Raw genomic sequence first — 27,143 nt, 5'->3', positions numbered from 1 at the left:
GACTCTCAAGAGTTAAATTAACACTAAGAATTTTACAGTGTGCCACATCTTTTTACACATTGTGGTATATTTATTGTGTGTGTTTACTTGTAGTCGTCCTCCCTTTGGTTGATGAGCTCCAGGAACTCTTGAGCCACGTCTTCTCTGATCCTCGTTTCCAGAGCCAATAAGTCTACCTGCTGGACCTGGATACACAAGGACACACACACAGTAACTATGTCAACAAGCTGAAATCAATCACATTTCACATTTGTTTAACAATACAAACATTAACATGGATGAAAGCTAAAATCTCACGACTGAAAAGTCCTAATCTGTGATTTTTAGAACAGTCAACAGTGTGAAAGGAGTTTCATAAACAATTAGCACAATACATAGAATTGTGTTTATGTGTTATCAATCTAAACCTATGTTTTTGCTGTTCTACATTAAGCCAACCAGTTTAATTAGAGATTGAGGCTTTAACCGTTGCTTTTATGAAATATCCAAGACCATTAGGGTTTTATTGAAGATGCTTCTGAAGTGAGAAAACTTTTTTAGAAACCTTTCACCTATAATGGCATGCCCAAAATAGGGATTATCGATCGATTTGAATGAAGTATTAATTCTTTGTTATAATCAATTAGATCTATTCACTGTTGCACCCCTATTATTAATAATGAAAAACAAAAGAACCTCCATGGCCGTCATCTCTCCTTGTTCCAGAACAGTTCCCTCCATCACACTCTCCTCATGTTCTTCTTCATCCTCGTCCTCCTCATCTTCCTCCACATCCTCCAGGCAGCTGTTCTCCCAGGCGATCATGGTACTGTCCCGCCCCCTCGCTCCCCGACCGGCGTTGTCTATGAGCATCGACACTTCCCTGGACGACCGCTGGGTGGCGACAGAGGGCTGAACGGGCCTCAACAACACAACCTGGAGAGACAGACAGCAAGAAAGAGGAAAGAAAAAGAGAAGAGAGAGACAGACAGAAAAACAATTACTCTAGAGCAAAGAAATGTATTATAAGGCCTCATAACTCTCGGAGTTAAGTGCCATTCACACTGAGCATGATAACTATAGGGATAATTATGTGAGCATACACACTGAGGTACGATACGTTCTGTAAACAGTGAGACCAAACGCGCTGGGCAGTCCAGCTGTGTCAGAGCCTATGGTCAGAGCCCACACGGAGAGGGGGGATAGACAGATCAATGAGTGCTGAAAGACGCATGCAATAGGATATATGGATAATCTGACTGATTATTCATCAAATACGAAAAAGAGGTTGCACAATGGGTTTTCTCAGTGGAGTGCTAGATCAAAAATCCAGTATACATATCAAAAATAGGAAAAAAAAATTAGCACATCCAAAATGTCAAATCAATGGAGGACAAACTACTCACATTTCCATTGGCACACACAAATAAACGAACGCTTACACGTTTCAGCTATGAGTCTTCATCCGATTATTTATTATAAGGAGGTGAGATAGTTGTATACTACCCGAGGTGATGACAGTTAGCCCACCAGCTAGCGTTGGCTTCATAATAGATAGCCTCATCTACATTAATAACAAAACATTCTGAAGGCGAGTAGCAGATTGCATGCAAGATGTCTGATGGATTTTGAATGGCTGTCAATGCTTATTCATAAAAATCACGCTGAAACTGAAAGTGATCCAAACGATATCGTTGCCTATAGTTATTATAGTTGTGCTGTCATCCATTCGAGTTAAATGACATTTATTGCGAACGCGGAAGGAGAAGCCGCGCCTCCGCCCAAGTGCAGCTTACTATGAAACCCTGCTCGGCTTGTGTGTGTCTCTGTCCGTGTGTGTCTGTGGTGCACTGCCTGTGTGCAGCCGCGCCCCCATGTGACTCACGCTCTCATTGGCTCGCGCCCCCATGTGACTCGAAACTCTGTGCTGAAATATAGCAGCTGCACTGCCTGTGTGCAGCCGCCAGAGTGCGCCAGAGTGCACTACTACAGTGTGCCTGAAATATAGCAGCTACAGTCAAGCTGCGTTCGCTTCCAGCGTTCGCGCGTCTTACTTGTAGTCATCGTGTGAATGTTATTGGTGTGAATGGCCCTTTAACAGACCTGTTAAATTCAAGGATCCATGGACCCCACTTTGAGAACAACTTCACTAGAGAAACGTACTGTTCATGGGGCACTGTGATAATGTGTGTGCTTATCACGGTACTTTACATGTGTACATTACAGGAATGTACACATGTACCACTGACATAGGAATGTGTATGTCAGTGGTGTCAAAGTGGCGGCCCGTGGGCATTTGGCGGCCCGCGGAAAGATCCATGACAGCCCACGAAATACTTTTAAAAATAGTAAATTGATACTACATCTAACAGACAGAGTTGCAGTTTGCATTATTGTTGTGCGTCCTGTCGCTCCCCCCTCCCCCACTGGCTGTCTCAGCTGTGAGAACGAAAGACCTTGATTGAATGGAATGTTAAGGAGTCAACTTGCTGTAGTCATCTGCTCTTTGAAGGCACGTGTCCTCACGCAGGAATAACATGGAGGCAACGATTTTTACAGCTCAAAAGTTAGATTAATTTCCCTTACCAAGGGAAATAGAGCATGGTAAAAGTTGTGTAGGCCTAATCCACTCAGTTGTTCAGAGACAAAACTTAATTCACAGTCAAATCTCTCCTGGCTGAAGTTTCTCTGCCATCTCTCACAGAATAACCTCTTGTCAGTCAAGTGTGCGTGTGCGTGTGTGTGTGTGTACCTTCTGAGCGATGGCGGAGAACTTCAGCACGTTGATCGTCTCGTCGTGCGCAGAGGCACAAGGGCTGGCGTTGACGATCATGCATGCGTTTCCTCCGCCTGTGAAGTAGCCCTGAAGGAAGTGGGTCAGCTTGGACTCTCTGAATGGCACATGCTGCGGGCACCTAGAGGAAGAGAGAAGGACAGAGTTGGACGAGGGTGAGGAGAGAGGCCCTTTATTTTATTTGTGTGCATTTACTTTGCTTTGCTTGGTGACTGACACACACAAGCATAATAAGGCTGGGCAATTAACCAAAAATATGATCAAAACCGATATTTGGAGCCAATAATATTTATCTCATGTCATTAACTCTATAAACGCCATTGACTCGAAAACGCGTCAATTACTACTTAATCCACCCACGCCATTCACGCGTTTGACGCGTTGGATTTGCGTTCATTGTTTAATCTCTGATCGCGCTATGCTGCTTAAAATCCAATGTTATTCTCGAGTTCCACTTACTTCACCCATATCTGCATCCGGTTTCATGTCCTGGGTTCCGTTTCCGGTTTTTGATTATTTTCCCCCAGTCATTTTCGTCAAGAATAGGTAAACAAACGGTTTTTCACACGGTATGACAGACAAACGGACAGATTCTCTTCTATAATCTATGGTCTGGGTGACGATCAGTCATCGCCGTCGTGTATCACATCGTAATTTTGGCGATCAAAACAATCTGGGACGACGTCACTCCGTTTTCATGTTTTTCCCTGTCTAATCGCTCAAGAAGGGTAACAGTGACTGAGGAGCTGATCAGGCTGTCATGTGCTGCTCTCTAGTGGCGGATTTGTGCTGCGTCTTTATAAAACAGTCTGATCAATTATTTTCATGAAAATTTTCAAAATATAAAAATAAACTCGAAAATTGCTGGCAATGGGGGAGTACTTTATGAAAATACTCTGGCAGTCAAAGAGTTAAGAATCAACACGAAAATGTTTATATAAAATAAAGTAAACCGATTAACAACTCAATCCTGTACTATACTTCATTGTACAATGGTGGCGTACAAAAAGAGTTAAAAACAGTCGATGTACAAGCTTTTAGATCTGGTATTTTCACCACTTAAAGACAAAATAGTTCATTAATCGTAATCAAGGCAAAAGTTTGAAATAATGGCGATATTGATTTGAAGTCATATCAATACAGCCCTGACACACCCACACTCAGGGCCACGTTTACGATCAGAACCGAAAACGACAAAGTGCTGTTGCGTTCTCACTTTTTATTCTGCGTTTACACGGACGCAACAGTGATTGAAAAACACTGTAGTGGGCACTGGGCATGCCAGGTGGCGGTGTGACGCGCTGCCAGATAGACTAGTCACGCATGCGTAGAACCACTCCCGTTCTACTTCCTACCACAGCCGTTTGTTTACACAAATGTAATAGCATACGCGGCGTGAGCCGACCAGGGTTGCCAGATCTGCTTATTATTATTTCCCCGCAAGATTTTATTTGAAAATAGCCGATCTACAAGCTCACAACTGAGCTTGTAGATCTGCTATTTTCAAATAGCTGATGTATATGTTAAAGTGCTCATGTGGCCCATAGTCGCTTCTTTTGGGCTGGTTTTCCTAGACCTGGTTGCTTGTTTCTCTCACAGAATCTGGCAACACTGGAGCCGACATGAGCCATGATGTCACACGTTTTGCGGTTTCCCCCCCGTATTGCCCGTTTACATGGAGACGTGAGGCGGAGTGTTCTCAAAGATTTCCACTCTGGAAGGGGGTTTCAACACACAAAAACGCTGCTACCGCCGGTCTAAACGGAAGGCACATCTGACATTTTATTTTGCCGTTTTCTCTCGAGACCCGTTAGTCGTCTTGAACTGGGCCTTACTTGTACTTGTTCTGCTGGTTGAGTCTCAGGGCGTTCATGCACTTCCCCAGAGTGAGCAGGGACGTGTTGATGTTCCCCGCCTCCTTCAGCCTCTCTCCTCCGGTCCGGGCCCGAGCACAACGCTCAGAGCCTGCTAGATCGCACAGAGAGAGCCTGACACACACACACACACAAACACGCATACAAATTGGTCACAGAAATATGGACATGCACATGCGTAATTGCTTACATTTGTATGCTCTCAGTTACATTTACACAGAGGATTTCACTGTGTAAAGTAGGATTAACGCACGCACACACACGTTTGTATTACTATATTTGTGAGGACATTCAAACTTTACGACGGCATTGAAAATGGCTGAAAGTAGCGAAAAAATTGCCGATGAATAGCTTTGCCAGGAGGATCAGGAAAATGGTCCTCACAATGTCCATTTCAGAAATTATACTATACTTGTGGGGACCTTACAAGTATAGTAATAAAAGTACACACAGACACACTTACTCGCTGACGGTGTGCACTCTGGGAACTGGGACTCCATCTTCTATTCTGAGGATCCGAATGGAGAAGATGCTGTGGCTGCAGAGAAAGAAACAATATTAATAATACCACAGTGCTAAACGCAGCATGTCAGTGAATTAGCGCGGCTTCTGATTGGCTGTGCCACTTCACGCTAGCTGCTGATTGGCTGGCGTTACCTCCTGCTGGACTGATGGTTGAGTCTGGTGGCAGAGAAACTCTGGTTCTTCTTGCCGACCTTCATGACTCTGTAGGCCTCATCTGAAGTGCTCACCTGGACCCAACGCAGGTCTGCAACACACACACACACATATACATATAGATCGGTGTTTCCCAAACAGTGGGTTAGGACCCATTTGTGGGTCGCGAGTAAATACAACTTATTTTCTTCTTGTTTCCTACATTTAAAAAAATATTTAAAAATATTTTCATAATAACTAAATCAAAGAAATTCCACAAACTTGAGAAGTAGTGAAATTAGCAGATCTACAATCACATCACAACGTGTGTTGTCGATTAGCTATTTTCACTAGTTTGGTTCCCAGGGAGTCTCCCAGGGGGTCTCGAGCAAAACATTTTGGGAACCACCGTTATCGATCACCACCCTACACACAATTTGTCACTTCGGCGATCAGTGGTGGAAGAAATACGAGTTATTTTACTTAAGTAAAAGTATCAATACCACAACATAAAAGCAACATAAAAATACAAAAGGTATTGGCATAAAAATATGTTTATAGTAGCTAATTTTAAAGTACCGATTATGCAGAATGCCTCGTAATAGATACACAAATTCATTTACACAGACAGTCTTTCACATACAGAGAGACACACCCACAAGCACAAACACACACACCCACCCAGGGTGACTTGTGTTACCTTTGACAAAAGAGTTCCCCTTAATATCCTGAGACAGCCGGAGAACCGTTCTCCTGGTTCCACTGGGAAGCTGGAAGAACGACACCAAACATTCAGAACACACATGACTGACTGGAAATACTTATCGTTGCCGTCAGGCAGAAATCGCTCATCTCCATATTTTAACTTAAAATTGATGCCCTACTTCATCAATACTACAGCGTCACACAAAGATATTTAAAAAATAGCAGATCTACAAGCTCGAAAGATTTGAGCTTGTTGATGATCTGCTATTTTTTTTATTGAATCCTGAAAAGTAACATTACTTTGGACATGAGACATGAGATTTCCACCCGACAGAGACGTTATACTATATGACAATCGTACATGTCATGATCACTGCAGCCCGTGGTACTCATGGAATAAAGTATAAAATAATAAAATAAAAATAAAGACTGAAAACGTAATGATTATTCTAGGTATTATCATTCTAAATGTATGTTGCTGCTGTTCTAAATATGTATTCCATTACTAGTTTGACCACTTCACATACTCTTTCATCTTAACCCATTAAGACCTGGGACGCATCTTTGAGCTAAAAAAAAACATTTTACACTTTGGCTATTCAAAAATAGCAGCTATACAAGATCATAGCGCGGCACATGAGCTTGTAGATCTGCTATTTTAGCAAAATCGTGGAAATGTGTGTAAATCTTTTAATATATATATATTTTTTAAAGCGAACATTTGTAACTCAAATCTTTGCTTCTGGGGGTCCCTGGAACAACATATTTTGAGATGGGGGTCCGCAGCCAAATACATATCATTTTGGGGGTCCTTGACATGAAAAAGATTGAGCACCACTGATATAGAAACAGACGTTTTTCAGAATACTGTTGGGATTTAGGAGACATGTAGAATTGGCTTCGGGTCTTAATGGGTTAAAATAACTAATAACCAAAAATAGTTGTGAGCTTGTAGATCTGCCATTGTCGCTGCGCATCATGCTTCCATAGCAGACATGCTGGCTTCTATGGAATCCAAATGACTGAAATCAGTCGTGGCAACTGAGAACTTTAATCCATGGGTACTACAAGTAATAGAAACAATACCAGTAGTAGCAGGACTACCAACAGTAGCAGTATAGAGATAGCAATACAGTAACTATATTAGTAGTAGTGATATCACTAAATGTACAGTGTTTTTTTAATCAGTAGCATAGATAGTTACTTGTTCCAGCAGATCGTGGATGTTCTCGTTGTAAATTTCGCAGAACGAAACCCAGACTGAGAACTTGGTGTTGAATTCGGCATCCAGACAGAAGCTATCTGCTGCTGAACTGCTGGCAACACTGCTGTCACTGTTCATAGAACTCCCTGCAACACACACACACGTTATCTACAACCCACAAAGTAAGCAATAAGCAATCAGCAATAAGGAGCACAGAGACAATTACGATCAATGTAGGCATAGAGCACCGAAGTCCTGACGTCACTCGTTCATCCCCAGGTTTGCGGAAGTAATTTCTCTATGGAGAATAACATTGGGTCATCTTAGAATCGTCTCATATAAGAATTGTGGTCCAAAAATAAACACCGCGTGTCGGCGTTATTGTCAGGGAGGAGGTTCTGTATCGTTTATGATAGTCAGTCGCTTATATTTGATACAGTCTGTTTCTGGCGAAAATGTAACTAATTTGGCGGAAGTAACATTAGCGTTTTCTCACCGTCAGTTGATGCTTCATATCCATAAGAGTCAACCCGCCGTGGTCAGTTGTTTATTTTTGGAACACAGTTCTTATTTGACGCAATATTAAATACGTCTATGGGATTCAGAACGGGGGTGGAAAACTGCGAACCAGGTAGACAAACAAAGGATGTGTAAATGACGTCAGACTTCGGCGGTCTATTTGGCTGAAGATCTTTTCCAGAGCGACATACAAAGTGCACGAGTAAACGTTTTGAACTACATATTTAAATATCATTTAAATAACATACCATCTAAATGATACACTTAGCATACAGGAAAAGGTGCATCTGGAGAGCATAACTAATAGAACACCTAAAACATGCACGCACACTGTCACTAATAGTTGAAACACACCAACCTTCCAAAAAAGTGGATCTACAGGAGGAACTGAGTGAAGACACGCCACTGTGCGTGTCACTCTACAGAGAGGGAGAATAGGAGTATATAGTTAAAATATATATATATTCAAGTATATAGTTCAAATCCTCTAAAAGCATGACATTAAATGATCAAATTAAACCATCTAACCAGTAACCACATATCTAGCCAAAAATAGCCATCCATCAAAACAAAATATCCATCTACACATACATGTCTATTCATAGATCTATCCAATCGTCCACCCATCCAATTATCCATCCATATATTTACAACTTTGCTCATCGCTCCATCCTGTCCTCCTCACCTCTTTCATCAGACGCAGAAGATATTTCTTGGCATTGTTTTCCTTCACCTGCTGCTCTCTGTTTAGTCTGATGAAGTCTCTATATCGGTGAGGTTTCACACTGCTCTCTGTGAATACCCGACCCTCAATGCTGTTGAAGATCACTGCCAGAGACCTGGGCAGCAGGCCTAAATCATTGTCTGGACCTGGAGAGAGGGAGAGCAAGAGTGTGAGTGAGAAAGAGCTTTCAAACACAACCCCCCCCCCCCCCCCCCACCCCCCTTAAAACGGGTGACTTTCAGTTGAAGAAAGCAGTGTATGGTGTGGGTGATGGCTTATTTAAGCAGGAACCCCTTGTCCTGAATCTGAGCTGTGTGCGACTACCTACCTGTTGTGCATTGACATAATGAATGCATACAGGATAAATAAGTCCACACACACACACACACACACACACACACTTTCGAGATAAAAAACATAAAACGTTCGAATAGGGAGATGAGGTTCCTGCCGACGATATTCACGTTTGTAGTGTTACTGACCTACAAAAGTGAAGGTCTTCCCTGCGTTGGTGACACCGTAGGTGAACACCAGTGAGTTGCGTCCTTCCAGGAACCCTCTCACCAGGCGCCGCGCCGTCCCCTCAAACATCTGCTTCTGACTGCAGTCTGGTCCGAACACCTGAACACACAACATTAAACATCCGCTTCTGACTGCAGGAGGTGAGAATGACAGTTATCCTACAGTAATAACAAAACTTTCGGCGAGTAACAGATTGCATCCCAGATGTCAGATGGATTTTGAATGGCTGTCAATGCTTCCATCATTCATAAAATCGTGCTCAAGTATACTCTAAATTATATTGTCCACGACTATAGGGCATAGCAGTGCCGGCCATTTTGTCATCATGCTTAGTGTGAATGGCCCTTATGGGTCAAAGTGGTGGAGCGTCCCGCTGCGGAGCGTTGAAGAGTGACTGTGAAGTCCAATGCATTTAAAGCTTGGGAGTTCAACACTGGTAAACACTGACTAGGCTTCAACCAATAAGAAGAGAGGCACCGTGGTTGTCCCCACTTAGCAGCCATTTGGCTTGTAGGTTTCTCTCAGTGAGCCAATCACTCCCAACATATGTGGAATGAACACCACACCAGAAAGCCGGTACCAGAGCCGCCACTGGCCACAACCCGCAAGACAACATGGGAAACAGAAGCGTCTGAAGTCTTGGCTTGAGTTGGCAAAATCGCTTCTGATGCATGCGTGTGTGTGCGCCCTCTTACCTGTGTAAAGGTGAACCTCTGTGCAGTTTGAGGGAGGATCTTTTCACTCTGTTTGTTGTTGAATGTAGGAGCCTTTAAAACCACGGTGTCGAGACCCTCCACTTTCACACAGTCCTGCAGCAGAGGAAACACAACATCAGTGTGTGTGTGTGTGTGTGTGTGTGTGTGTGTGTGTGTGTGTGTGTGTGTGTGTGTGTGGCACTTTGCACGCAGGGGTGTGTTACATTAGGGCTGTCTAGAATGTCTTTGATAGGGTTTGAGGATCGGTTGAGAATTTACGTTGAAGCTTTGTAGCTCATGGGTCAAGTATGCAGCATGTTAAAACTGCAATCTGTCAGTATAAGGTCCAACTGGGATTCGAACCCAGGTCTACAATAATCAAAATGCTGCTATATGCCCGTTTGTCACACTGCCTTACTGGCGTATGGTGTTTTCTTGAGTAAATCCTAAATTATTTTATATGCGTGACTGTGGTTGTGCGTGTTGGAATTACCCGTATTCTGTGTATTAGATGGATACTTTGTGTGTGTGTGTGTGTGTGTGTGTGTGTGTGTGTGTGTGTGTGTGTGTGTGTGTGTGTGTGTGTGTGTGTGTGTGTGTGTGTGTGTGTGTGTGTGTGTGTGTGTGTGTTCAACCGTTTTACCTGTGACTCGCCTTTGTCACTCTCAGAGGAGGTGAAGGGTCTAATCCTCAGGTAAACCTGAAGATGTTCCTTCTCCACCTCACTGGAATTCTGATGAGAAAAACATAGATACCATCCACATTATAATAAGAGGGAAAAAAACATCTATATCAGTCAGAATGGTGATGAAATAACAGCAAATCAAATGATTGCCATTGTCACAAATGAACACAAACATACCCCTTTATCTATGTTGTCCAAGTCATGGAACAAATCTTTTCGGAGATCGTCGAAATCGACTGCTCCATCTCTCGCCGGCATTCCAGCGAAACATGATTCCATCATCCTGTAGATAATAACAATTAATAATATTATTAATTAACCACCAACCACAGTAAACTTGAGGGCCTTGACATTAATAGACCACAAAACCATATATAAACTAAAAAAAGTTTGGAAACTTAACTTCGGTCAATAATACCAATTGGTATTATATTTCATATTACACCTTTACAACAAGGTATAACTTGTAAGGATCGTACAATTGTGGAATGAGCAACACAGCTAAACGCGTTTTAGCCGTTTTACTTTTATTTGTAAAGCATTAATATTATTGAGGCTGTGCATGTGGTATATGAAATAGGATATAACGGCCTACAAAAAAGTAACATGCCACATCTGGCTTCTTCAGTTTTGTAACATCTGATGTCAATCTTCAAAACTAAATAGTGTAGTCTTGAAAGTTTTTCTATTCTTTTTTATTTTATTCAGACAGTACAGTAGGAACACTGCTCTTCACCTTGTCTTAAAGGGATACTTCACTTTAGGGCCGGGGACACATTTAAAAAAAATATTAAAAATAAATGAAAAAAGTTATGGAAAATTCATGGCCCCCTCACGCATTAGTAGGACACTCTAATGCGTGAGGGGGCCATGAATTTTCCATAACTTTTTTCATTTATTTTTAATATTTTTTTTAAATGTGTCCCCGGCCCGAGAGTGAAGTATCCCTTTAAGCACGATTCACACTGTGCACTAGAACTATAACTATTTATTGTAAAAAATATATACCGGTATATAGTTGGTGTGAACTCTGCCATCCACTTGACTTTTTTAAAACTATATTTGTATAGATATAGTGCTCAGTGTGAACGGCCCTACATGGAACGGAGACTGATGTGTGAATATACAAGTACAAGTTCAAGTGCAGATGGGTGGCTAATAAAGTACACAACAGACCCAATGTTGAAACAATAGTCTTGTCTGTCAAAGGAGCTTCTGGAACAACACAGCAATGGTAAAATAAAAGTTAGTTAGTTAGTTAGTTTTAGAAAAGAGAAAAGCAGTTGAACTACTTGACTGACTACACAAATATAAATGTAGTTTAACTACCAGCTAGCTCCAGCAAAATAATTGTTAAAGTACGTAGTTCAACTACATGTAGTTTAGTTTACAGCTCCCCAACATATACATCTAAAGACATAACGTACAAACGGATACACAAAGTACAGCATAGCATTTATAAAACCCACCCATCCATCACCACACAGTCAGTCATATGATAAAAAGAAAATGAATGAACCTCTTTAAGCCTGGGACACAACTTAAAACCATAAATCCAAAGAAAACTGTCCAATAATTTGCTGCATTGTTACCTGAAAATAGTTGATCTACAAGCACACAACGCGTTGCATTGTACATCTGCTATTTTCAAACAAATCTAGAAAAAAAGCTAAACATTTTGAATATTTTTCTAAACATTTTAACAACGCAAATCTGGTACGGGGGTCCCTGGCACAAAATATGTTTAGAAGGGGGGGGGGGTGTCTGTAGATAAATACATATTGATTGATTGATGTACTTTATTTAGTAAGACATTGAGAAACAGTACATGGAAGTACAATTCACAATACAAGGTCTACTAAACTGGATAACTCATAAAGCACTAAGCTTGTTTAAAATGAGTCCCCACGCACACAAATCATGATGACATAAGAGACAGACAGATATACTTATACTACAGTAGCTCCATAAAGAACCTCTCACTCCGCTATACAGCTCCGAGATGAGGTTCTATGTCGTTCTCATCCAGGATCGGTGGAACGTCCGCCAAGGCTCCGCTGTTTACCCTTTTGTATACATCGTATCCCAAAAATAATGGTAGATTCCAAACCGCACGGATGTTTAAGGTTTGCTCGGGGGCATAATATTTTAGGTCGGGAGCGAAACTACCCGTTTAAATCGCTTATTTAGTCAGCCTGTGGCCATGTTTCCCATTCAACCCAGAAAACCCCCCTACGTCCGCTGCCAGTACTGCTCCCGGTTTGGCTACAATGGGAAACATGGCCACAGGCTGACTAAATAAGCGATTTAAACGGGTAGTTTCGCTCCCGACCTTTAAATTATACCCCCGACCAAACCTTAAACATCCGTGCGGTTTGGAATCTACCATTAGTTTTGGGATACAATGTATACAAAAGGGTAAACAGCGGAGCCTTGGCGGAAGTTCCACCGATCCTGGATGAGAACGACATAGAACCTCATCTCGGAGCTGTATAGCGGAGTGAGAGGTTCTTTATGGAGCTAATACTACAGATATATTCATTTGGGGATACTTCACATTAAAATGTTTGAGAACCACTGGTTTAAACATTTAGTAAACAAGCCCAAATAAGCAGCTACACTTTAGAAACGAGCCCAAAAACCCACAAAACAACCAATAATTTACAAGCAACTTTACAGAAAAACAAGCCCAAAGTCGCTTATAATAAGCAGACATGGCAACACTACTCTTGATTTATTTGTGTGATTTCCATAAGTAAAGTTGTTACTATATAACAAAGTAAATGATTGATCCTTTACCACACACACACGAGAATGAACAGTTTCAGTAACCTCTAAACCTGCATTAAGCCCAAATGTAAATATAGATACATAATTTCATGTCTTCAATCAATGTTGAACACTGCACAGTGTATTTTGACGCGAATACTTTTGAACTTTTACTGAATTAAATTTGGAATACCGGACTTACAGAGCATGTCTACAAAGTCCACCACCACTGGTTAAATTAACCGAAGGAACTATCGTTCGTGTTTGTTTAGCCTGTTAGCATCATAGAGTTATAACCAATATATCGGTTAGCATGTTAGCCACAATGAGCTAACCGCTAACGCTACGTAGCATCGTGTGTAACATGGTGTTAAATGTTTGTAGCGTTACACAAACACGCCGTCGTTACGTTACTACCGTGAAACGGTATCAAATGTTTATTTTACTCACTTGAAGGTTGAAGCGCGTTCAATTTTCAGTAAAACATTGAAAATATGTCTCGGTTTGTTGTTATTTTGAAGCGTTGATGTTCTTCGGCCGCGGAGTTTTTTAAACTGTGAGCAGACGACCAATCAGAGGGCTCCTTAACTTGTTCCACTTCTTCTTCTATTGGGGTTTACTTGCGGCTGGGAAACATAGTATGTGCACTACCGCCATCTACTGATCTACAGCCTTTGCTTGAGTAAAAGTATCAATACTGCAATGTAGAAACACTCTGTTACAAGTGAAAATCTGGTAATCAAAATGTACTTGAGTAAAAGTTAGTATTGGCATCAAAATATACTCAAAGTACCAAAAGTAAAAGTACTCATTATGCAGAATGTCCCGTTTCACAATTATCATATACAATTTATAAAAAAATCTTTTGAAAATAACAGATCTACAAGCTCACAACGCGGTTGTGAGCTTGTAGATTGGCTATTTTCAAATAGCCAACGTTTAAATAGGGCTGAAGTGGTTAATGTATGTTTTGTAATAATAATCTAAATCTACTAGGCCTACTTCTACTAAGTAACTAGTACTAACTAGTAACTAAAGTTTTCAAATAATTGTAGTGGAGTAAAACTACAATATTTTTCTCTGAGATGTAGTGGAGTAGAAGTAAAAGTATAGAGAATTGGAAATACTCCAGTAAAGTAAAAGTACCTCAAAATTGTACTTAAGTACAGTACTTGAGTAAATGTACTTAGTTACTTTCCACCACTACTAATATAGCCTACCTAAATTCATTAAAAAAAAAGCAAAAAACTCAAAATATTCTCTATCAAATTGATTACTTTAAAGATACTCAAATATACCTCAATAGCACCCATTCTTAATTTGTTCTTTTTAATACTGTTATTTACTCGAGTATGTATTTGTCCACCATTGCTCTGGGGAAAACTTCTCCCTTCTCCAAAATGCACAAGGAAGTAGCCTACCTATGTCTGTTGGTTATGTCAACTGTTGCTGTACACAACAACAGAAACTCTGAAAATAACAATGTGTATTTTATTTACACGAGGACACTATATGATTATTCTGCCTGTCCAGTCTGGTAAAAGAATCTCAGCAAAATAATTTTGATTGTGATTAGAAAGTTGTTGGCATTCACTGTCTATTCTGTACATACCGGTATAATGTTTAAAATTTGTTGATGATATTGTATTTTAGTGTAAGTTTATGCTATGTTGATGAATTGAATACTATAGGACCACAATGGAAACAAGTCCCCAGGATTTTTTGTGTTATCCTTTTAGCTCAAATTTAGCTCAAATGTCTGACTGTACCTTGTGCTGTTACATTTCTGTCTAATGAAGTATTCAATCAATCAATAAACTTTCATTCAGGCCATCCTGTAACCATGGACGGTTACCAAAGGTTAAAAAATGAATTGTTCTCAATCCTCACAACTTATATATATATATACTTTTTATTTTTTATTCTTATTTATTTTTATTTTTTATTTTTGCTTTTAATATTAAACAAATCAAATTATATGTAATGTAAACGGTGAGGTTCTCACATAAGCCCCCGTAGGGTTTCCCACCTCACCAGCACAACAACTAAAATCTTTCCCTAGGAAAGAATGAACATGTCCTGTATATGTATACAAAAATGTTGTGCAAATCAAATAAATCAACTAGCCTACCTTATAAGGGACATTTTCGATAAACAGCAGATGTAAAAGAAGAAAAATAAAAAGAATGAGTGTCTCAAAGTAGCTCTAGAAGGAGCTGTGTGCATTTATTTAAAACAGAAACAAAAAAACATATACTGTGGATGTATCATTGATATAAAATGGCTACACTATACTCAGTGGTTCTCAATGTGAGGTCCAGGAACCCTTCATGGGGTTTAAGGGGGTCCCCAGCTAAATGATTGATAGGAACCAAACAGACCCTCACGGGTCCGTTTGGTTCCATCTGCGCACTCTCAAGAGTTAAATGAACAGTGTAGCTAAGGGTCCCAGAGTTAAAATCCAGGGGGTCCTTGAAATTAAAAAGGGTGTGAACCACTGCACTAGACACACATGTTGTTTGAAGAAGACAGAGCAGTGGGAGATACTATTTACAGAATATAATGAATGCTTTCGACATGAGTTGATTGAACTGCATACTTTTGTTATGTATCTTGTACCGTTCGTATGTTGTATAGTTGCCTGTATAAATGTTGAATGTTCACATTGGACCACAAGCCTTTGTGATTAATACATTTGGCTTTGGTATTGTACTGCTGTGCTTTAAAAATGTAAATCAAATATTTGACTGAATATGCTCAACATACAAACATAGCTAATAAACTACACATACAGTGTATCAAACAAACTGCAATGTCTAGTCTACAATACAAACACATACCTTTGTGCATCCACACACTCCCTGCAACAGATTTTTGGAAATTGAAATGTTTCTTTATTTCCCCCTTCAATTTATTTTAAATAGCGAAAATAGCTGATCTACAAGCGAGCTTGTAGATTACTGTATTTATGCAATTTTTTGTGCAACAAAGTATAAATCAGTAGTTGATTAAAGTAATCTACCCCCCCCCACCCCCAACTGTTTATATCTTTCTTTCTTATTACTACTTTTAATTACTGAATATTATTGTTTGTCTTTAAATGTCTCGATGAATTGAATACACAGGGCCTTAATGGAAACTAAGCACCAAGGGCTTATTTGGTTTATCCTTTTAGCATTCTTTTGTATAAATCTGTGCCACCGTGCCATTTTTTGGGGCAAACTGTTAATAAAGTATTCAATCAATCTAATCTCTATATGAAAAGAATGGAGAGTTGCAGCCCTGAACTCATCAGGTTGATGTGGGTCCACTCAGTGATGACAGGACCTGCTGGATGACCACCTGTTGAAGACATGGAGACCATGGAGGAGATTAACCCATTAACCCGTTCAATCCGGGAACGCATACTGTGTCATTTTAGATTTGTTTGGCTATTCAAAAATAGCAGATCTACAAGCTCACAGAACGGCTATGAGCTTGTAGATCTGCTATTTTTGAAAAATTGTGAAAATGTGTGCAAATCTTTGAATATAGATATTTTTTAAGCGAACATTGGTTACTCAAATCTTTGCTTCTGGGGGGTCCCTGGAACAACATATTTTGAAATGGGGGTCCACGGCAAATACATATCATTTTGGGGGCTCTTGACATGAAAAAGTTTGACAACCACTGCTTATAGCAACAAGGTTTTTCACAAAGCTGTTAGGATTTAGAAGAAATCTGTAGAATCCCCAGAAGCGAACATTTGAGTTACAAATGTTCGCTTTGTTTTCACAATTTTTCTAAAATAGCAGATCTACAAGCTCATAGCGCGGCACTCGGTGCCAAAGAAATCTGAAATGACAGAGATGCTTTCCCGGATTGAATGGGTTAAGGCCTGAGGCCGATTCTACAAATGCCTTCTAAATCAATTAGTTCTGAAACGTTTTCGTGCCAAGGACCCTCAAAATGATATGTATTTGGCTGCGGACACCCATCTGAAAATGTTTTGTGACAGGGACCCCCAGAAGAGAAGATTTGTTTTTAAGAAATTCAAAATGATTCAGAATTTCAAAACACTTCAAAATAAAAAAATAGCAGATGTACAAGCTTGCAGCGCGACACGAAGTGATGCGCTGTGAGCTTCTATATCTGCTATTTTTGGGAACCACTGTTCAAAACCGCTGTTCTAAATCCTAAGAGTTTTCTGAAAAACTATATGGCTCAAATCTAAAATGAAACAAATGCTTTCCCGATTTTCATGGGTTAAAAAGAGATGCTCATTTTAGACAGATGTTCTAAACATCTGTTAGACATCCTGGCATCCTATAGTTTCTATAGTTTCATTGTACAGATTATTATTGTTTTTTTATATTATATTGTTCAACTGAAGCTAGGTTCTTGGTTTACCTGTGATCCAAGATTATTGAGGCACTACACTGTCTCTCTGCATTTGATGTATGTGTTTAAATTGCTTACTGTAAATTGCTCTGGATTAAGAGCGCCTGCAAAATTGTAAAATCACACCAGACAAAGGCTCAAATCATGACACTTTGTATCAGATGACATTTTAACTGACTGTTGATGAGGCTGCAGTCAGGAACTTTTGTGCTTTGAGATATTTTACCTGAGTGTTTGTGGATTTCAGCGCTAAGCGTGCCATCACAGACAGGAAGATGAGAAGCACTGACACACACAAAGAAGAGATGGACAATATGAGTTCAATGGTCATGAGTTGTGCCTGAAAAGGAGAAGGAGAGATACCTTCACTGTTATTGTTCTTTATCGAAAGAGAATTATATTCAGTGGTTCTCAAACTTTTGCATGTCAAGGACCCCCACATTTATATGGATTTGGCCTCTGACCCTCGTCTGAAAAGATTTTGTGTCCAGGGACCCCCAGACGAGAAGATTTGTGTTCAATATTTCCAAAATGATTCAAACGTTTTCAAATATGGCCAACCTACAAGCTCACAAATAAGCTTGTAGTTTTTTTGAATAGGCGAGGCGTAGTATAAAATAGGGCTAAAATGGTTAAACTGTTTTATCTAATTTTGCTAAGGACCCCCTGGACCCCCCTCAAGGACCCATGGGGGTCCCCGGCCCTCACTTTGAGAATCACTGTATACATATATGACTATTATTATGATTTAAAACACTTATATCGTTCGGAATATGTCATATCTCACAATTCTGAAGATGGTCCACTCCTGCTCTTGAAACGAATGATGGAATAAGTGGCCAAACTCGTGCATATAGGTAATTCTGTTGCTCAAAGAGACGATGATTCCCAAGATTGAAACCAGATACATGGCGAAGCAGACTGTGACCTGGCAAAGATAAAGAAATACAAGTGAGAAACGTGGGGTTCAGTGTGTTGCATCGACTTGAAGTGATGTAAAGCTGTGCAAAGGGGTCAAATAAAATCAGAACAGAACAACAATATTTGACCCACCATTTTCTTGGAGGGGTGAGATCCAGTGTAGAGAGAGAGGTTTCCAGAGACTAGAAACTTGAAAGAAGACACAACACCAGTTTATGTGGCATCACTGACACTTGTCAATGCATGCAGGCTGCAGCCAAACAATAAATACAGCATGCTAGTTGCTGTTGGGTGGAAACCTTTGGTCCAAGTCCAAAACCGTGATTTTTTTCGTATTAGTTTTAAAACGATTTTAAATAGTGAAAATAGACGATCGACAAGCTCACAACGCCTCGCACCGCGAGGCGTTGTGAGCTTGTAGATCGGCTATTTTCACTGCATTTGTGCGACACTCTTGTATGATGAAGTAAGGCCTTCATTTACAATAAAACATAAAAAGTTGATTTATGGCGAAATGAGGTTTCTGCCTGATCAACGATATGCAGGCAGGAACTCTGTACATGTGTGATCATCAGAATCATGGCAGACGAGATGAATAATAAACAACGAAAACTTCTATGTACTGACTTTTTGTCACAGAGTTTGCCTCATTTACTGTCTCATCTAGGTCTTCTATCTCTATGTTCCATGTTCTTGTATTCATAGTTCTACGTTCATGTCTTCCCCAGCTGTCTGGATGTGGTTTGTAAACAGCCATCATTGTGTATCAGTCTTGTTCCCCGTTAATCATTGTTGGGTCATTGCCTTGTGTTGCATGTGGTAGGTTAGTTTACTGTATGTTTGAGATGTTCTGGTCTGGGGCTGCAACTTTTTTGATTAATCGAATAATCGAGAAGCAGGTTTTCCGATATAAGAAACATGTATGTATCAACAAGTAGATGGACCACTTCAGTGTTATTTTATACTTTGTTGCACAACAACGATTGACATGCCACAGTTTGGGTTATTTTTTGTTTCGTATAATGACAAAATATTGTTCTCCAAGTTAACTCATTGAACTTGACTTTGACTGAATTCCATGTACTTTATCTTCAAAAATGTTTGAGAATACATCACTTTAAAATACGCAGGGATTCCGTCCAAATCCTAATGCAACCATTCTTGGAACCTCCCATTTTATACGATAAACAATAACCTGACAATAGGCAAAGCTATTAAAAGTTCTTTACCAGAGCCCCCTGCCAGAAGGGAATGTAGATGTTGGTAGAGTTCTCGAGGGGGTCTCTCGCTAACTGAAACCCCATCAAGACCTCTGCAAAGCCACAGACCATGACAACAATCTAGGGAGGAGACATGAAGAGAGATGAGGATGGTGGGACTGAAGTAAACAGCTGTACTGTACATCATTTCTCTGTGAAGAAAACCCTTATTGGGAGATAGAATAGCATATCTTCTCACCACAACAATAATGTACACGCATACATCAGAGCTATCTAAAGTATCAGAAAGTTATATTGGTCTTTGATTTCTCTGGCTGTGGATTGTTAAAAGTCTCACCCCGAGGGATCGAGGCTCTCCCCTGATGAATCGATGTAGAGGCTTGCTACCCATGACCATGTTGGGGTCTGTCTTATGATTCTCTCGGCTCCCTCTTGTGCCCTCTCCCGCTGGGGTCTCGGTATTCTCCATTGCAAAAAAAAACAAATAAACGGCCACTGGTTTTAGTCCTGAGAGTAGACAAGGAAGAATGCATCAACCCAGATTAGCATTTTCTCTGCAAACAGCATCTCTATAGTTATACATCTCTGCCAGTTTAAGGAAACCAAACATTTGTGATGCAGCATTTGATACCTTCATTCAGGAGAAAATAGTTTAAATGTATTTGGAAAAGAAAGCAGTTGCAGAGAGAAAACATGAAGTGACCCACCCTGTCCGAGCTTTCCATGTAGTGCTCAGGACTGCGTATGAGAGAGAAACAGGGATGTGTGTGGGTGGGAGGGAGAGAAAAAGGGGATTTGTGTGGGTGGGAGAGGGAAAGGAAATTTGAGATTTTCTTCCTTTTTTTTTCCTCCCGAAAGGGAGGGGCAAGTACTTTGTTTGTGTGATGAACGTTGAATCCATACACGTTTGTTAATTTCACAAACACATTGCTTTCTCTCTTCTGCATCAGCTGTAACAGACTCACTGGTCAAGTTTAAATTAAAGATTATTTAGTTTTAAGTTTTATTTATTTTTGGAAGATTTTTTGGGGGGCTTTTTTATGCCTTTATTGATAGGTGTAGGTTGACAGGAAATGGTAAGAGAGATGGGGAGTGACATGCTGCAAAGGGCGTCGGGACCGCGACTCGAACCCCGGCCACGCTGTCAGGCTACTTTAGAGCCTGGGTGCCCGGACCGCTACGCCAGTGGTCTGGGCCACCATGACTACTGAGGAATCCATTGACAGTGGAGGACAGGAAGTCTGGTTCTCATTATCATGAAGTGCCTTATTGTCAGCTGTGTGGCTTAGTGCTTCACAACCTGGGGTCTCAGCCTCTCTTGGGGGGGGCGCCAAAGATCACAGCGAGGCCTTGTCTCAACATGTTGCACAAAACCATAGCTTGCTTTCATCTACTGTCTGCCTGTATGTTCTTCTGAATGTGAAATCAGTCCAACCTTTCATACAGAAAACACTTTTCACAAAGTTTAAAAAATTGCCGAAATAACAGATCTACAAGCTCACAACGTGTGGCGATGCGACGTATTATGAACTTGTAGATCTCTATTTTCTGTATTCGTCGTACGAGAAGTATATACAGTATAGGGCTTAAGTGGTAAACATGTCTGAAAAATGTGTGTGTGTGTGTGTGTGTGTGTGTGTGTGTGTGTGTGTGTGTGTGTGTGTGTGTGTGTGTGTGTGTGTGTGTGTGTGTGTGTGTGTGTGTGTGTGTGTGTGTGTCCAGGGAAGTGTCTGTATTAGACATGGCATGCACCTTTGACCTTAGCCTGGAGGAAGCCTTTATGACCAAGGTCATTAAATTCCAACCACTCCAGCCAGGTTTTAGGTTTTTAGGACATACCAACACACTGGTTGTTAGAGGGTTTCAACAACTTGGGATGCCCAAAAAGGAGGCAAAAAGGCTAGCTATAGTCTCTGCTATAATTGGCAGCCGCCATATATGGCGGAGACGCCGTTACTTATACCCATAGAGTACTGAGTGACATGCAGATTGTATCATGAAGACATATAACATGATTTTGTGAACGTAACCTTACTGCACCTATAATATTTGTGTCCTTGTATGTTCCTCCTTTATGTGGACATAAATAAATGGTTGAATGTGTATGCATGTGTGTGGGGGTCTCGGCTTTTGTCAGATGTAAGTAGGGGTAGCTCCAAAGAATAAAGGTTGGGAACTACTGGATTAATAATTTGTCTGACAAATAATTGTATTATGTCATGTTAATTATTTTAATTGTTTCAATAATGTGCAATGAAAAATGAGGGACATATAATATTTCATTGTCTTGTACTTTAATGTAATCACTATGGAATAGTTTAATAAAGAGAAATGCAATGATTCTGATGTTAATGAGTGATTATTTCAGGAGCGTATCTATGTTCCCCGGGTTCTATGTTCCCTGGGTTCTATGTTCCCTGATTACAACCCTAAACCTAACCCTAACCCAACCCTATAGGCCTAACCCTGAGGTAAGTGGGGAACATAGAACCTGTGACACATAGGGATGATCCCGATTATTTAATGTAGCTGCATGTTATAATTTACAGAAGATGGAAAACCTATTCAAAGGTAAATGTACAAAATTGTAAATATATTAATGTTACACACCATTTGTTTACTCAGACATGAAATTCAGCTTAGAACAATGACTCTCATAATAAATATAATATGCACAGGCTGAGGAGACACACTGCATTTTATACTTTGTATGATAATGGCAACCTGCAAAATAAAGGTTTTACGTTTTTATTCATTATTGAGCCTGTACAGACCACTGGCAAAGTACAGATACAAAATGTATAGAAAATGATCAGACTAAGACCAACCAAAAAACAACAAGAATTTTCATGACAATCTGTGTGTCTCGTCAATGGTCAGTCTCTAACAGACACACTGTCGGCCCAAATCAGATTTTTGGCATATCCAGATTGGAATCATGTTTTTTTTTCTATCAAGTCTGTACAGAATAAAACCGCATGGAAACAGACTTTTTTGTGAACCAGATTTGAACCACATTCCTAGGTGGCGGTGTAATCAAAGTTGTTTACAACTTTGCACCATTGAGCCAGCTCTCTCTGTCTGTTGCTGTTCTCTCAGGTGTTGTATGTGCAGTCCTGAGTCCAAGTACAGCATGTGACTATAAAGAGGAGAGAACAATGTGACGATCAAAAAACACGTACCTGCCAATCAAATCACCCGTCTCCACCCCCCCCCCCCCCCCCCCCCCCGTCTCCACCCACAGCAGGTGAGTGAGAGTAAACAAAAATGACAACTAGAAAAAGTTCTCCTCGGAGCACAAGTCTCCGCCAGGTCAGGTACGTTATTTTGGCCTCCTGGTGGCGCTATAATAGGCCAATGTGAAAAGGGTGCCAACCGTGCCATTTATTCTTGCATTGACACTGCATTCATGATTTGAGGCATTTTGTTCCAAAAATGTGTTTTGCTACATTAGACCTGCTGGTGGCGCTATAACCAAGCCAATGTGAGAAGGGTGGCATTTCTTCCTCGGCTTAGTGGGAATGTGCGTGTGAAATTTCACGGAAATCGCAAGCTGTGTGTATACTTTGAGGCATTTTGTTCAAAACGGACCAATCCTGCAAACTTTGGAAGCCAACCTTAGGCAATGAGGATAGAATATGGGAAATTGGACATATCCGTGTTGATCACATGACTATAGTGATACTGTGTACTGATTTGCATGACGTTTGGATAAAATTTGTAGGAGTAATATTAAAAAATGGGTTTTGCACAAATCGGCCTCCTGGTGGCGCTATAACAGGCCCATGTGAAAGATTTGGGGCAGAAGTTCTGAATTGGCATCCAGGGAGTGTGTGTGCACAGTTTCGGAGCGACCGGGCCAACGGTGCCGGAGATTAGCTGGTGACAGACGGACACACACACACACGGACACACGGACGGACGGACGGACGGACAGGGGGTAAAACATACTCTCTCGCCATGCCTTCGGCCTGGCGGAGACAATAAACCACGCAAATTTAGGAAAAGTGAAAAATCCCATTCTTCACTCCCTTCTTATACCAATGGTCACTGCCCATGAGCAAGCAAGTACAGATCGATTATAGTGAACCCACTGATGAGACAAAGTAATGAGGACGGACAGAACGACAGCTCTTTCCTTATTTTACAATAGGATTTTGCAATAGGATAGTAGTATAGCGGGATGTAAAGTTATAGCGTAAAATGACATGCCCAAAATAGGGATTCCATGTTTAAAGTGGTAAATATACTGGGCCCTGACAAATCAGTCTGTCTGCTGCTGCTTACAGTGGTGCTTGTGTGTACGTAATGTAAGTGTTATGTCTAGCATGGTTCTATCACAGCATTAGGCCCTACTTTATTATCAACATAAGCCCAAACCAGATATTCAACTTGATGTTCAGGGATGGAAGACAACTAACTGTCAATAGTCGTTTATCTTGTCACGCAACTGTCACCAGTGCTCTATTGTTCTTTGGTTTTCTTCCTCATGCCTTCACTATTAGTTCCCCTTTAGCTTGTTTATCGGTGCCAATTTCCTTTTCTTTTCCACCAGTTATACAACACCGGTTTGTGGACAATAGCAAAACAGCATTCACTGGACAGAATTAAACATATACAGTTCCCAAATTACATTAAAAAATTAGCAATTGCACTGTACAGAAGGTGGTTGGCAAGGAAGTTTATTTGAGGTTATATGACCCCTCTGTATCTCTTAGGCATTCCTGTAGAAAATGTATTTTCCCAGACCCCACTTTATTGTTAAATGTTACAATACTTTTCAACCTTTTGTAACTACAGTATCTAAACATTTAGCTATTTGTTATTGATAATCAGCATGCAAAAATTATATATTTCACAAATGATTTAGGATTTGTCATAATGTAGATCAGAAGATCCCTCTGGACTACCTTACAGACTGCTTATAACTGAACAAAACAAATGGAGCATTAGGTCGATCATCAGAAGGATAAATAATACACATGACGCAATAGACAAAATAAAAATAAACTATCTATCCCCAAAACAGACTACTGTTTTGCAATAAGGCTTGTAGCCACTTTTTTTGTCATAACAATAAACTCAAAACCTTTAAAAAAATAAGTAATTGTTCCTTATTCCCATTTTATTACTATCTTCTGCTTCTCTCCCTAGTTGCTATGCTCATGTTGTCACTTGTACCATTATCCGGCCCCAGAATTAATACATTGCAGGTATATCTACAGGTTCATAACTGCACTTTGCTACCTTCGAGAGACCTTTCAGGTCGATTAGCATGCAGGAAACTCCTATTTTGACCTATGACTTGCATCTCGATCCAAGACAAGTGACAGAACAATTGCAGTAAAAGACAGTTTTACAATGAAGAAAGAACTTTGCTATGATCATGAGCGAAAATTATCTATGGCAATTTTACAGCAGCATATTATCATTCTTGAGAGCACTACATTAATGCACACACCACACCAGTTACAGTGCTGGTTCTTCAGATTCATCCATCCTTACAGTTGGAAGGTCTTCAATAGGAACCAACACCCGATCTGTTGAAATCAGATTATGTCTTTAGAAGAGTAAATGTATGAATTTAAAGGATTTATTTTTTGAGTTAGACCTGGCCAAGATAGGCAGCAGCATAAAAACAAATAGTTCCAGACAATACAACATATTATAATAATTGAGTGAAAGGTTAACCACAAAGGGTAACCACTTAAGCCCTATGTACTTTGCTATATGACGAATATCATAGCTGATCTACCAAGCGCACAACGCATTGCAATGCGTTGTGAGCTTGTAGATCAGCTATTTTCTCACTTTTGCACTCTTACTCAAGTACATTTTTAATTCCGGAGTTTATTTCTACATTGCAGTATTGATACTTTCACTTAAGTTAAAACATTTTTGTAGACCTACTTTTCCCACCACTGTCTAGGTTGCGTTCTGTGCAGCAGAACTCTTACCGTGGCACAGAATGGTGCGTGCCGCAGACTTTCTCTTGTAGTGGATCAACCCAAAGGACAAGGAGATTAAGCCAAGCAGCAAACCAATCGATCCAACTATTATTTCATTCCTCTCTGACTCTGGAAGGGAGGGGTCTACATTTTGGGAGAAATCTTGTCTTAGAAACATCTCATACGGTGTGTCTATTATGGACAATACTTGAACTGAATTATTTTCTAAGTACACTGAAACGTCACTATCTCTAAATTGCTACTTTATTATATGTTGAAATATGTTTCTCTTAAATTATTCTTGTGGATATTCTCTTATATCTATTTATTTTTCCTTTTGTGCACTGACTTGGGAGTTGCACATTTGAAGGTCAATGACAGTGACAATAAGATAATGTATTTGAATCATATAACACAAATAATGAAACACTCTTACCCCAGTCTTGAAACATTGGCTCGGTGAGGGTGGGGTGTTCCACCATACAGGTAATTGTCTCTCCTAATTTTGGCGTGTACTCCAGGAAATAATGGAATTGATAATAAAAATTGCCATCAGTCATCAACTGAGATGAACTGACATCTGAAGTGATTTCCTTGCCGTCTCTCAGCCATGTGACTACGATTTGCTTGGGGAAAAAGTTGTATGCACTGCACACAAGCATGGATGGATGTCTGCCTCGCTGTACGCTCACTGATTTCAGTTCGATCTTGGGTGTAGCTGCTAGTACATCTGGAACAAAGTCATGGTATTGAAATATGGTAACACATTAACAAGCCATTTTCCAATACCTATGCCCTGAGATTTTGATTAATATGAACACACGTGGGATTATTTCTTTCATTACCTTTATACGTTTTCATAAAATTTGTGTTGTTATCACACAATATGAGCTTGTCTAGTGCTTTCTCTGCTTTCTCCCCCTCTGGGTCTTCATAACTCCATCTGTATGCTGTTGCTATGCCTCTGGCTGTGCGTCCTGTCCAGTGTTCTTCGGTGCTGTTCCAGGTCATTATTATTTCTTTGTTAAAATATTGCACTATGTTAAACTCCACTTTCTCAAGACCAGGACCTTTGTATAAACAATAGCCGACTGTATGCACATAATATCCATTTGGAGAAACTGTAATAGAAAGACAAATAAGTATTGATGGTACTTGTACTAAAAAAAACAAAAAAAATCAGCTCTGAATAGCTAGTAGGCCTGCACAACTTTCAAACAAATGGAATTTAATGTTTCATAAATACATACTAAGTCTTTTCACTCACCCAGACCGAGAAGAGAGAAAGTAACCAAATAAAGGAAGTTCTTGACATACATGCTTTCATAACAAATGTCTCCAACAATAAAAGTTCTATGTCGTGAGATGTTAACTTGTGCACAGGAGCACAATACTGACGAGGAAAGAAAAAAACAAGGAAATGAATTCATGTTGCCACAGCCTCACAATAGTTCTCCCTCCGCCTTAGGTGTGACAACAACATAGTCATCACTTTTGAGGTCTAAAATCAAATCAAGCAGGACAAGTTTTCTTGGGTATTTCTGTGT

General features: G+C 40.2%; 2 protein-coding genes across 5 annotated transcripts in view; both read right to left on the bottom strand.

The window, feature by feature from the left end:
• The window catches only part of LOC308105301 (uncharacterized protein), a 30,028-nt gene extending 16,348 nt beyond the window's left edge, over window positions 1–13,680 (bottom strand). For both annotated transcript variants that reach the window (XM_080455956.1, XM_080455957.1), the window contains exons 1-15: window positions 13,578–13,680; window positions 10,536–10,641; window positions 10,317–10,406; window positions 9,674–9,787; window positions 8,939–9,077; window positions 8,418–8,602; window positions 8,091–8,151; window positions 7,214–7,359; window positions 6,005–6,074; window positions 5,305–5,416; window positions 5,111–5,185; window positions 4,609–4,761; window positions 2,732–2,894; window positions 676–915; window positions 88–185 (exon numbers count right to left, since the gene is read on the bottom strand). In XM_080455956.1, coding sequence (XP_080312082.1) covers window positions 88–185; window positions 676–915; window positions 2,732–2,894; window positions 4,609–4,761; window positions 5,111–5,185; window positions 5,305–5,416; window positions 6,005–6,074; window positions 7,214–7,359; window positions 8,091–8,151; window positions 8,418–8,602; window positions 8,939–9,077; window positions 9,674–9,787; window positions 10,317–10,406; window positions 10,536–10,640 — 1,751 coding nt within the window. In that variant the 5' untranslated portion in view covers window position 10,641; window positions 13,578–13,680. The remainder of the gene's footprint in view (window positions 1–87; window positions 186–675; window positions 916–2,731; window positions 2,895–4,608; window positions 4,762–5,110; window positions 5,186–5,304; window positions 5,417–6,004; window positions 6,075–7,213; window positions 7,360–8,090; window positions 8,152–8,417; window positions 8,603–8,938; window positions 9,078–9,673; window positions 9,788–10,316; window positions 10,407–10,535; window positions 10,642–13,577) is intronic.
• Window positions 13,681–15,314: 1,634 nt separating this feature from the next.
• Window positions 15,315–27,036, bottom strand: LOC308105345 (uncharacterized protein). Of its 3 annotated transcripts, none has more exons than XM_080456006.1 (7): window positions 26,864–27,036; window positions 19,986–20,155; window positions 19,658–19,768; window positions 18,561–18,617; window positions 18,295–18,435; window positions 17,734–17,792; window positions 15,315–16,469 (listed from the first exon to the last, which is right to left on the bottom strand). In XM_080456006.1, exons 1-6 carry the CDS (start codon window positions 27,024–27,026, stop codon window positions 17,769–17,771), a joined length of 666 nt encoding a protein of 221 aa, XP_080312132.1. In that variant the 5' UTR covers window positions 27,027–27,036; the 3' UTR covers window positions 15,315–16,469; window positions 17,734–17,768. The 3 variants fall into 3 exon arrangements, with proteins under 3 accessions (XP_080312132.1, XP_080312131.1, XP_080312133.1); XM_080456005.1 differs by having other exon boundaries at window positions 17,734–17,847; window positions 26,864–27,030; XM_080456007.1 differs by lacking the exon at window positions 26,864–27,036 and adding an exon at window positions 20,356–20,625 and having other exon boundaries at window positions 17,734–17,847.
• Window positions 27,037–27,143: the final 107 nt, after the last annotated feature.

The sequence above is a fragment of the Gymnoscopelus braueri genome, assembly GCF_963280865.1.
Source record: "Gymnoscopelus braueri genome assembly, chromosome: 17".
NCBI classification, from domain to species: domain Eukaryota; kingdom Metazoa; phylum Chordata; class Actinopteri; order Myctophiformes; family Myctophidae; genus Gymnoscopelus; species Gymnoscopelus braueri.
The sequence above is the reverse complement of the archived record's forward strand: the minus strand, read 5'-3'. Positions and strand labels throughout refer to the sequence as shown.

What these genes read in the sequence shown, in the direction of transcription:
- LOC308105345 (XM_080456005.1), bottom strand. Translation starts at nt 27,026, where the DNA reads ATGAATTCATTTCCTTGTTTTTTTCTTTCCTCGTCAGTATTGTGCTCC. An exon ending in GAGAGCCTCGATCCCTCGGG is followed by an intron (nt 19,769 to 19,985) that starts GTGAGACTTTTA and finishes TCTCCTCCCTAG; the next exon opens with ATTGTTGTCATGGTCTGTGG. An exon ending in CTCACCCCTCCAAGAAAATG is followed by an intron (nt 18,436 to 18,560) that starts GTGGGTCAAATA and finishes TATCTTTGCCAG; the next exon opens with GTCACAGTCTGCTTCGCCAT.